At 41.7% G+C, this 12,706-nt stretch overlaps 1 protein-coding gene across 1 annotated transcript; it reads right to left on the bottom strand.

Annotated features, from left to right (window-relative positions):
* Positions 1–1,837: 1,837 nt before the first annotated feature.
* LOC121189701 (inactive pancreatic lipase-related protein 1-like) lies at positions 1,838–12,385 on the bottom strand. The gene is made up of 12 exons (XM_041050086.1): positions 12,308–12,385; positions 10,937–11,088; positions 10,577–10,696; positions 10,276–10,410; positions 8,816–8,924; positions 8,498–8,617; positions 8,301–8,417; positions 6,769–6,887; positions 4,754–4,883; positions 3,837–3,951; positions 3,490–3,657; positions 1,838–2,038 (listed from the first exon to the last, which is right to left on the bottom strand). The coding sequence occupies exons 1-12, from the start codon at positions 12,360–12,362 to the stop codon at positions 1,969–1,971; spliced, it is 1,410 nt and encodes a 469-aa protein (XP_040906020.1). The 5' UTR covers positions 12,363–12,385; the 3' UTR covers positions 1,838–1,968.
* Positions 12,386–12,706: the final 321 nt, after the last annotated feature.

The raw sequence follows: 12,706 nt of genomic DNA, 5'->3' as shown, positions 1-12,706 counted from the left end.
AACAATGCCACCCCCGAAGCTACTGGCTTAAAGATCAGAAAAAGAAACGCTGTCATTCGCAAATTTCCTCTGACAAACACACATAATTACAGGAATTAGCCCGCTATTTTGTCATTAGCCTTCACTTTCAATGAGCCAATAATGAAAAGAGAAAAGAGTCAGAGACAAAGACAGATGTCTTTAGAGGATTTCAAGACACTTTCTCCCCCCACCTCTTAGCCCACACATTCAATTTGCTGTTTTATTAATATTATTAATGTAGTCAAGCTTGAAGCTTTGAAGCCGAGAGGTTTTTTTTTTTCCCCTTCTGATTGGTATTGTGTGAGCGCTGATGGCTCAGCTCAAGGGAAGTCAGAGTGATTTCAAATGCACTTTGTTAGCGCCATGATGAAAATGGCAGCTCGCCTTTTTTTTTTTTTATAAAGCCGTGTATTTACAAGCGTGATTACGGGGTGTGTGTTCAAATAAATGAAGCCAAACAATGACACACAATCAGGACTTCATAAGCCAACGAAAGGCCACGGACAGATTAATAAGTGCTTTGGAGACACACACACACATACACACACAAGACGTACATGCAACAGCCTTTTGGAATTACAGATATATGTGACACATTAGACAGGATTTTGTCCGGGACCATTCCGTATCCAAATGAGCGGGGAGAAAGCAGTGATCTCACCATGTAATTTACTGTTGATTTGTGTATGCACAAATGGAGCCTGATGTCTTTCAACATTAATGAGGGTAATATTTATCCTCTCTCCTTGGCCCTGACAGGCCTCGGAAGTGAGGAACAGTTAGCTTTGAAGAGAAAGACAAGAGAAAAGTAAGCGGCTGGACATGTAAAGTATCCCCACAGAACTGCTGCTCTGGTTGAGCCAGTGACAGTAATAACACTGCAGTAATGGGCGACTAAAAATAAAGTGGTGGATGGTTTTTTTTTTGTGTGTGTGAAATTTGTGTGAATTCTCCTTCTGAACAGAGATTGTAAACTTACACAGATACAGATGCATTCTCTGAGGTTGTACTGATCACAGACTTATGCAGTGTTCGCTAACTTCAGTGAGGAGTCTTACTGTTTTCTGATTGTTAAAGCTGCACTTTGCCACATTTATTTCATCAAAATAACAATAAATACACAGGTTATGTTGTACATTATCACTCTGTGGTAATTCCCAGTCGGTTTGTGCCTACTTTGTGTTGGTTTTTGACTCTGTGGCCATTTTGAGTCTCCTTGTAGTGGGTGTGCATCTGTTTGTTGTTGTTTTGCGTCTCTTTGTAGTAACCTTTATTGCATCTCTCTCTTTGTGCACAAAGAAAAATGAATCTGAAGCAATTTTAAGATGCTGAAACTCTCTGGTCCCAGCTTTTAAAATGCTCATATTTAGGGCTGTGACTTTTTTTGGTGAAATTTTAGAGCATGAATGATTAACTTATCAAACAAAAGTTTCAGCCATGATCTGTGTCCTGTACACAGAGATTTTTAAAAAAGGGTCATCTTCTGAGATTTGTGAGCTCCATAGTGTTGCTTTATGAAGTCCACTGGCCAGACCCCATACCAGTCACTACAGAACTTTGCAAATTTTGCCAGCACCTCGAAAATTTACAAAGTTATTAGGGGGCCATGCCCATTAAAGATATCAAATCAAAATACATGCTAATTTGAACATGGGTGCAAAGTTTTGTGAGGTTTTGCGAATCCAAAAGTGAAATGAAAATTGAAACACAAAATCCCCAAAAATGTATTTCGACTATATGGATGAGAGCTATGAGAGCTATGATCCCCCTGAACTATTATTAGTATTATTGTCTATACAAAAACAGGTACCATCGGTGCTCAGGCCCCATTAAACCACGAGACACAGGATTCTACTCCTTTGAGGTTTGAACCTGAAACATGCTAAAATGTTTCTGAATGCCAAATCTTTATTCAAAGACCCTGAGTGACATGGGGATTGTGACAGGTTAAACTGGACATGGAAGCACAGACTGGACTGTGTTCTCCACCACGTTCTCTGTTCCGCAGAAGAGCAGCCTGTGAAGGAAGAGAAGAGACAGAGTCTGGGTGAGTCATTATAGAACAGAATGTAAATCGGTATTTTTGTATCAAGTATCAGTTTGAATCTACACAAATCATCTAAGTAGCTGATATTAGTACTGAAGAATAAATCTTAGTGTGCACTGATTGAATCTGAGGGCTGACAAGCCCAAGACATTACCATTACCACAAATAATTCCAGAAATAATAAATAAACCTGGAAATGTTTGGTTTTGTTCCAGAACAAGCAAAAAATCTTTTCCCCATCGCTACATTTTATTTTTGTTGATCGATATGAAAGGAAAAGGGTGAAAAAGCCTCATAAAATACTATAAGGAGAAATCCTCAGGATGTGCTCAATCAATCCCAATCCCCAGCTGCTGTCGCCACTAGATGGCACTAGTGGTAGTCCAATGCTGCCCTCTAGTGGCTAAAGCTAGTCTGTGCCATCTCTTCTAGCACTGGTGCAGGGTAAAACAGAAACACAGTCCAGCTCTTCATCAGTTCTCATCTACATTAGCCCTACATTTTATCTTCAGCGCTGTGATTCTTCATGTAACCACTAGGAGGTGTATTGTAAACATTTGGAGACAAATAATGTCTCATACAGTTCAAATAAAACACCATGGAAGGCAGGCAGACAGATGTTACTGTGAAAAGCTGGGAAGTTAAGAGTGAGACAATGACATCTGCCACTGATTAAATGGTTAGAGAATATAGTTATGGTTTGTACTAATTCTATCATTTGTTTACCTGCAGTCTTTTTGATTGTGAAATTCATTAAAACTGGGACAGATAAAGTTGCTGGCTGATTTAATTCTCATCTTCAGTGTTATGTTGGTATTTAGCTCTGCTCTTGTCCCTTGATCACTTTTAATGATGAAGCTGTGCTGTTGTAATGTGTATGAGTAGAAGTGCACTTTTCAACAATCTGTGTATATTTTTCTCCATTAAATGGAAACAACTCCTTTTATAAACAAGAACAAAGTGTAAAACTTAGGACATAAAACATTTTATCTGTTGTTGTTCATTAAAATGGCTTTGTTGGCTCATTGTTGCCAATTAATGTTAGGTTTAGGCAGGACTTTCTCTCCTCTCCCTCTCTTCCTGCTACTCTACCTGCTCACCTGATGCCAATTACTCATCACTCCACCTTTCTCTAGCAACAGTGATCATCATAATGATAGCAGTTTCTTTTCAGAACCTTTTGTCTTCTATGGCAATATTCAGTTTTGGTGACAACAATTTATTGTGAAGTAGCATTATCATTTAGCAGCACTAATATTATATAAAACCTATAGTCACCAAACTGTCTATTCCCCAGCTGTATTGGAGAAAATGGCTGATGATTAATGTAACAGTGTGTAGGTTTGTTTGATTTTCACTCTTTGTATCATCTGTGTGAGGAGTGCCACCTGCAGTCGTCTTTACAGAAAAGACAAACTCACATCTTGTCGTCCTTGCCTCTCCTCAGCTCCACTTTAGCTGCTCCGTACTTTGGTTTCAGAGGGTTAATGATGTGGTTGTTCCACCGAAACTGCACCTCCTTCACGTCACCCACGTCCACCTCAGCGTCAATCAGCACCTCGTAAGTCCTCCCAGGCACCATGGTACCTCTAAAGAAATGTCACAACAGATTGTTTTGTTCTTTGCAACCGTTTGTCTGCACAGATCAAATATTACAGTAAGAAACAACATCCTAAACAAAGGAGGCAAGAGTTTTGCCCTCATTAGTGATGTTGCATGGACTAAAACTCCTTGATGTTTTCTACAGAACAATGCACAGCATTCTTACACATGAAGCTGGTGTTCCTTGGTGCTGTCATTGTCCCCAACAAGGGCCACATACATGAAGCCTGGGTTAGACCAGCTGGGACCCTCGAGGGTTACTGACACTTTGTAGCTGTAACCTAGAAATGGAAAGAAATAGCAAGCAGTCACATTATTTTACCGTAGCTAGTTCCCCACATGTTGAGGTTGCAGTAAAAACCTTGAAATTCCACAACACAGTGCTGGCAGAAATTGAATTTAAAAAATCTTTTGTACTTTTTTTTCATGGAACATACTACTTCCAGGAAACAGCCTTGCACTTCAAAAGCTCTTGCCTTCTCCAGCCTGCTCTGCTGTTACTTATGACCAAAAAGCTATTAAAATGGAAGCATTACAACCTTTAGCAGTATTCAAAACTCACTCAAGAACCGTGTGACAAAGTTTAGCTTGCTTTAAGCAGTGCAGGCAATGACTGACCGGTGGCCCATTTTTAATCCTTAGAGTTTACCATAACTGTTTGCTCTCACTGTTAAGATCATTAATGATTGTTCATATTCAGTTATTTGGAAGATATTTTGGAAGTATAATGAAGCATAACTTGCTTTACTTTTACTCAGTAACTTATTAGATCATGCGCACTTGTGGTCTAAAGATGTGCAATGTCTAATACTTAAAAATCTTGAAAAAGTTTGCTGTAATTCAAGGTCCAGACAAGGGTAAGATCTTCCCAGCACCACTCTCAGGTAAACCTTTTAGAGCATACATGCCATTGTTTTCATGGAAAAGGATTTTAGGAGAATGGTACCAGCCTGTATCAAACTTTGTATGTTATCCTTCAACTGAGCTGAATGCATGGAAAACCTTAAAACTGGACGGTAATGATAGGGAACGTTCCAGTGTGTAAGTCACACTGTTATTTTTTACCCAGGGCAGGTTACTTACGGCCAAAGGGCTTTGAACGGCCTGTGTTGAGGAAGTACTTTGTCTTTGAAACGCCATCAGTCACGGTGAACTTGTCAGCACTGTGGCCCATCAGAGGACATTTGCTGTCTGCACACGGGAAGCACTTTCCCTGTGAAGACAAGGACATGGTGAGGTGTGAAGAATAAGCTCACCGCATGATGGAGTGTACGAGTCTTCTCCTGTCAATGAACAGTCAGGGAAAAAGTGATAACCTTAAAGGACTTTTCCCCCTATAGTCCTTTAAAATGTTGCAGATTGCCACCTTATAAATATGAGGGTGGTGAATAGCAGTGGTTATGCAGTAAGTTACTGTGTGGGAACAGGCTGACTTTGTGGCTGTCAGCTATGGCTGCAGGAATAACACCAGAGAGCGTTTACGAGGAGAACGACAAGGAGGTGCTGTCATCTCTCAACAGGGACATAGTCATATGAGGTCATGCTTGGCGCTCCTTGGGCCTCCTTTGATCGGGACATGTGTCCAGAGCAGGGATAAACTGTCATTAACACCAACAGCTGCAGATACAATCCCTCCCCACCAAAGACAGGAGGGAAGCCCACTTGCACGGCCCCTTCTGCTGCAAGAAAAATCCAGTTCTGTAGAAACTGACTTCTAAAACTAAAGAAATGGTTCAGTCGTATCAGTGTCATACAGCACCAACAGGTGGCAATCCCATACACGTACTGGGACGTTGGAGACATGGGCCTCTTCTCCAGCACTCCTCTTGTCTGAGCCCATCTGATAGCCCCGAGTCACTTTTTAAAAATGAGTACATAAGATGCCTCCCAGTTGCCTCATCTGTAGCCTTTTCTGGGAGCATTAAAGCAGCAGTGGTTTGCAGTGGACATTTTTAAGTTGAAATCCAGCTAACATTTAATAGAAAGAGTGACTCTGATAGAGAAGAGTGTCCCATTTTGCACTGAACAGTTTGGATCAGTTGATTCAAGTCAGTTTCAGGAGTTGGCTATGATCACCGGTGGCACAAATCTCTGACTATAACACACAATGTCTGTGCTAACAGCATCGTGGAGATGAACCACAGTCCAAATGGAAGCTAACATTAGCTGTGCTGCACGATCCAATTCTCTATAGCCCTGTTCTGTTCTGAGTATGATGTGGTTAGCATGGTTTGAAGTCATTCAGGAGACAAGACCTGTACATCTCTCATAGACCAACCCAGTTAGCAAGCGACCTAGCCTGACTTGCTTGTCAGCCATAGTAGCTCCTGAACTAGCCCTGCATATTAGTGTATCACTTTCAGGGCCTCCTTCTGTATTTCATAATAACATGCAAGTCAAATTCCCCCAAATACCCAAGCAGGCTACATTTACCCAGACACTGTAAAAGGTTGAGGTAACTGTGCTTTACTTACAGTTATTGGTGTCATGACAAGCCCCTAAGGGGGCTGTTATCTGAACCCTTTTGTTTTGTTTTGAACTCTTTTGTGGACATTTGGAGCTTTTGGACTCTGGTTTAGTTTAAGTTCCATTAGTAGTTCCTGTTTTATTATGAAGTCTTGTCCCTAATGTATCTGGTCTTGTTCTAGACAAAGACTTCCTGTCTTTGTCTAGTTTCCCTCCATTTGTGATTGTCTGCCCCACCCTAATTGGTTTCACCTGTTGCCTATTCCCTCATGTATATAAGACTCGTTGTCCCCTTGTGTCCTTGTCAGTTTGTCTTTGTCCATACCTGAGTCTGCCTGTGTCTCTACCTGTGTTGGTTCTCTGTGTTTATTTGTGTACCTGTGCCTTGTGTTTTTCCCTCATGGGCTTACCTGGACTTTGTTTGCTTTGTGTTTTATGTTTCCAGCCTTTTTTGTTTTGGTACTTCTACTCGTACTCAAGTAAAGGATTTGAATACTCCAAGGATAAAAAGAGCCAAAATGTAAAGGAGGAATCAGCAATGAGGACGATTGTAATGCTAAGACAGTGTATATTCGACACTGATGTGACACCACTAAAAATCTTGTGTTCTTTGTTGAACCAAAAAAACTTACAGCAGTAAAACTGTCCTTGTCAGGGCAGGGATATCCCACAAAGCCTTGGGCTTTAACCATGCTCTCACTGTAGTACTGGTGGGCTCGGGCATGGTTGCAGGCATCAAACTTCTTGGTACCTGGAAAAAGGTTGGATCAGGTGATGACAGGGAGAGGAAGAGAAGTGAGAGAGACACGGTGTTAAAAGAGGGTAAAGTAAGGAGGAATAAGAGAAGAGAAGAGATGAGAATGCTTATTAGATCCTTGAATCTCAGACAGCTGAATCCAAACTGATGACCTTCTGACCACGGTCAGTGAGAAGCTGTCAACTGAAGAATTATATCTAAAACGATCAGGGTATCGCCTCACTATGGTTTGGAGAATCAGCTCTAGACTTGCACAGATAATAGATGTAGGCAGAAACTACAGTGTTGTCAGTCAGCACAAGTCAATAAGGAGAATCTTAGACTGAGAGTAAGAATGTGGGGACAGAGAGACAGAGGAGTACTGCTGGTTAGAGACAGACATAGAAAGAGGTCGTGGCTTCTGTTGTTTTCTCTTCCAGTACAGGGCAAACAAAAGGCGCTCCAAGAACTCCAGCTATGCAGCCCTGGCTCCCACTCTCCCTCTCTTATCTATAGGATCAAACGTGGCATATTCAGCTGTGCCAACCACCCCCCCACTCCCCCCACCCACCCCCTGACCCAGGCATGGCACCAATGCAGCCACTTGAGCCTTGCTACTCAGCAGCACATTTCAAAAGAAGGCCGTCGTCATTCATTTTAGAAAATATTTGCTCAGATGGGACCAACAGGAATAACTGTGCCCGGGGTTTCTTTACGATTTTTCCGTTGGGACAACTCCAATATTCCACAGGGGGCTCTGCACTGTAAGTTGCATGGCTGAGAAAATATGAGGATGTATGACTCATTATGTTATGTATAGGAAGCCTGCAGACTTGAGAGCGCTGGACCTGTTTTTCACATCATGAGCTTTTAAGTTTATTGATTTATTTTTTACTCTCACAAGAGAAACTACAGATTTTAGCACCCTTAGCAGATTTAGACCAGTCAGAAAATGGAAAATAAAAAAATATTTAATTGTGAATAATTGTGTAGTCTTGATCCTGGTGATTTTTTTTTTTTTGACACTGAACAATGACCCATTTGTCTCTCATTTCTGAGATGAGATGTCAGATATCTGGTGACACTGGAACTGTTCATTCTTATTTAGCTGAGTAGGAAAAATAATGCAGTTCTCATTTTCACCATGAGAGGACACCATTGCTTTTGGGTACCTCTGTGAGCCAAGGGATACTGGAAAACAGCCTATACAGATGTATTATGAGGTAAAGTAAGGTAAGGTAACTTGTAAAAGCAAAGCTACTAAGCATAACCAAGGCTGCACTTAGTAGTGTTTAAATGTAAGTTCCAGGACCGAACTGGCATTAACAACTAGACACAAAAGTCTGACTACAGCAAAGCCATCAATGTGGTCACTGCATTTCCACATTGTTTATTGTTTATTTGTTAGACTTGGTGGATTTATCTCACCTTCCCAGATCGCATCCAGGTCTGTGGGCTTGCCTTTGTTGGCGGAGCAGCCGGGCATCAGTTCTCCTCCATTGGGGTAAAAGTCAATGTGGCCCACAGACTGGGACATCCCCAGACCTGAGAGGACGGAAACAGAATTCACTGAGTGAACACGTCCCATTTTGATCTTATTGATTATGATCAGCAGTGATATGTACCAAGTTTGGAGTCAAAAGGAAGTCCATCAGTGTGAATGACATCCACAAAGGCCGCGTCACTAGTGTCCAGGCGAACGGAGGCATCAGCGTCCTGGAAGTACGGTTCAGCTGGGTCCAGTCCTACGCAGAGAAAGAATGGGTTTAAAATCTGACTGTACTACTGTGGCCACGTTCTGCCAACTCAGCTGCCTCTGCAGCCTGACAAGATGGACTGAAAACAAAGAGGAGCATTCTGTCCTCAACATTAAGACACTGTAGATTGCAATTGCATTGGGGTTTTACCAATAGCAAATAGTGTCCCTCAGTGTCAAGGTTTACCTGTGATGCGTGCAAGACCAGTGATCCTGCTACCAACATCTCCTGCGATGTGAGCTCCAACGCTGTGTCCGATAATGTGGAACCTTTCCGCCTTCTGCTTGTAGTTGCCCTGCATCATGCAACATGCATGTAAACGTCAAAGGCAATGTATATATACCATCCTATCATACTCATGCAGTATGTCCCTTAACACTGTGTGTATGTGAGAATATCCTCTCAGCTCCCAGGTGTGTCTGTCTATGACAACAATGCAAACATCATTACCAGTAATTAAATTCTTGATCTCAGAGCCAATTCAACTTTTCACTTTATATTAAGTGAAGTAATGGCAAAGTAAGAGAATGAGATCAACGGTCTTTAAATAGGAATTAGAAACGTAAAGAAGAAGCTGTGTGGTGTAAATAATATAACAAGTGAAATAGAAGAACAAAAAATGAAATATGATGAAAAGAATAAAAATAGTGACAGAAATTAAAGTGGCTGGTGTAAATGATTTTACAGTAGGTTTTTCTTAAGGGTCGAATTATTGCAGGGTGTGTATGTCATTGTGTTACTGTAGTATGTGTATGTGGTGTATGTAGTATGATCTGTGGTGCCTTCCTCCTGCAGTGCTGACTGTAAAGGTCATGGCCTCCCGGCGACTCAGTCCTGGTGACATGTTGTTGTTGATCTGGCCGCCCCCCCCCCCTGCAGAGCTTTGCTCTTACTGATACACCTGTAGAAATTATTTAGTAGAGTCGATGTCCCGGTACTTTCACGACCACACCTGTGTGGTGTGACCAACTCACAGAAATCTGACCCTTCCCACTTCCCAGCATCCTCCTCCAGTCTACGATCAGCTCCTTGTTCTTGGCGATGTTGAACAGGAGGTCGTTCTCTTTGTCATGTCAGTGCTTTCACCTCTTCTCTGTGGTGTCGACAGCAAACATGATGACAGTGGTGTGTGTTGTGTGTGGCCATGCAGTCATGGGTGAACACTGAGAACAGCTGGGGGCTAAGCACACATCCCTGAGGGACACCAGTGCTGAATATCAGTGTAGAGGAGGTCAGCGGTCTGTCCATCAAAAAGTCCAGGATCCAGCTGCACAGGGATGAACTGATGCGTTGGTCTCTGAGCTTTCTGATGAGTCTGGGCAGCTCTGGCATTAAAAACCTGAGTTGTGTGAGAGACGTGCTGAAGAGTATCTAGCAGGCTAAATATCTGGACCTGACACAGTAGGGTGAAAAGTGTTGTGACCTGGTTGTGACTGGCAATGAGTGACAAACTATGAGACAAGCTGCAGCCAATTAGAGTGCAAGACATGAAGGAGGGGAAATCCATTTCACTGAAAGCTAAAGAAACCCAGGATGATGAAATGATATTCCTCAGCTTAACCAGGATCCCGGCTCCTTCACCCCCTTTTCCTCTGGCAGCACATCTGCCCAGGTAACAAGGCTAAGTAATGAAGTTCTGTATTTACCATGAGGAATGTGATCATGGACACCACCTGGGCAGCCACCACCCTTGCGTTATTGGCAGCCTGGGCATACTGAGTCTTCACTCCTTTCTTCCACTCCACAGCAATGCAGTTCACGTTCTCCCACTTCAGCATGGCCTAGACAGAGCAACAACTTTGTTAGATTTACCCCGAGCGAGTAAATGAGTAAAGAGTCCCAGCAGGATAATGCGGCTCTGAATTCTGAAGTCGATCTCAGAGATGAAATTTTAAACATAATTAGTTTGCAGAGCATTTTGATCTCGCTGTCATTTCGTTTTCCTACCTGACACATCTCCTGTGGCCAGTCCTCATCTCCTTTTTCCAAATAACCAGGAATGACGAATCGAGTCTTTCTGAACCCCTTGTAGTTTGAAATCTGGATTGTTTCGTCAGCCTTGATCTCCTAACAGTTTCAGTAGGAAAGCAATGAGTTTAAAGAATAGGGTCACATTCTTTCAGTACTGTCTTTATGCACTGCTCACATGCCCATACAGAGATTAAAAGCAACAGTAAGCAAAGAGGGACAAAATCCAAGTTCTTGTTTTGAGCAGAGAAGAAATTCTGAAGTTCATTCATTTTGTAATAGTTGACAAAATAGAATAAATCAGAATTTTAAGATAAATCAATAAAGAATTCCTCTTGCCTGATAGTAGCGGTTGCTCTGGGTGAAGAGGAGGAAGCGGGTGCCTATCTCTTCGGGGTTCCAGGGCAGGACGGAGACTGGTCTTTGGGCAGTGCCCCCCCAGGGAGGCTGGTCACCAAAGCATCCCAGCTCATCGAAACAGACCTCACCCCCTGTGGAAATGGAGAACACACCACTAAGATTCCAATCTAATAAACTGTCCTTTCAGTTAATGAAAGCAGCTTGTGCAGCAGGTAAACTTTAAATAAAGGTTACAAACAGCTTATTTTGTTCTTTTGTTTTGAACGAAACTCAGATATAATCTTCTTATTCTTTAATTTCAGAACATTTTTACAGTCTGAACCTGGCAAACACAATCTCACCCATTTCATTTGTTCATGTTTGTCTTCAGATTAATAATTTTAAAAAATCCATCAGATCATCAGATAAATTGAATGTAATGCAGTTTGATTGATTTATATTAGAACTGAACCTTCCTGCCTTGGTTACCTATAAGTATATTTACTTGCAGACCATATCCTGGTTTTGAGTCTTACCCGGGTTTGTATGTTCAGGATATGAGTTTTACATGGAAAGTGAGAAAGGTCAAATCACACATATGACATTTCCATGGAGCATGTTGAACCTAGTCATCCATATCCCTGTTTACACATTTCTATTATCCAGATCTAGCAAACCTATCATGTATCTGTGCCAACTGAGTAAACTCAGCAGCTGAACATGACCCCAGTGTATGACTGCCTGGACTCTTCACTCTTTAATATCCACATTACCCCTGTCAGACTCTAACATCTGTATAAGCACCTTTATAGTCATGTTTATAAAAAGCAGAATCTGAATTCAGGGTGTTTACATATACAAAACCGAACTGGGATACTCCAGGAGAAGGATCATAACTGGATTCGAAGGATTCGAACTGAACTGAAGCTGATACATTTGGATCAGTTTCCAAAAATGTTCGTTCACTGTTTGTTTATTTTTTTTTTTTTAAGATACCAAGCATGTCCAGCTGAAATGTGTTAAAATATAATGCATAAACATTTAGAACATTTGCATTTCATTAAATTGCGCAGCCATAAAGAACACGTCACGTCAGTCTTAAGCCTGAATGTTTCAGTCAGTGTAAACCTCCTGTTTTTTCAATGAAGAGCTAGAACAAGCTGATACACAGCAGATTATACTGCCAGTCAGGAATAGGATGATTTTTAAAAAAGTTAAAGCTGCTTGAGAGCAAACGAAAGAGGAAACATGTCTTACAAATATAGAAAATCACAAGCTGTCTGACATTAAAAATATATATATATAATCTGAAAATGAATGCTCAATCAGTTTGCCATTTCAGTCAAACTGATTTCAGTAAAGTCAACTCACCATATGATGTTCCAGTGAGGAAGCAGAGCAGACCCAAATACCACATCAGTAACATCTGTTGGACGAGTCCCGGGACAATTTTTGGTTGCAGAGAAATGAAACACGAGACATATGGATGGAATCATGCTGTGTACTCACCTCGAGGCCAGACAAGAAGGTAGTAAACTAACCCCGCGCTGCTTTAAATAGGCCAGATGCCTCTTTGCCCACGTAGGAGTGGGAAACACGCAGGTGACACACACACTGACATGCCAGGTCAGAAACAGGTCACTTATTATTAACATGTGTGCTTCATACAGCCTCGATGTCTTCACCTGTAGCTCAGGATTTGGACAGATGTGTAGATCTGGGACACATCAAGATTCAAGATCTTATATAAATATGTATACATGTATACAC

This window comes from Toxotes jaculatrix, chromosome 11 (genome assembly GCF_017976425.1).
Source record: "Toxotes jaculatrix isolate fToxJac2 chromosome 11, fToxJac2.pri, whole genome shotgun sequence".
Taxonomy (NCBI): Eukaryota; Metazoa; Chordata; class Actinopteri; family Toxotidae; genus Toxotes; species Toxotes jaculatrix.
Note: the sequence above shows the minus strand (reverse complement) of the source record. Positions and strands in the feature narration are given on the sequence as shown.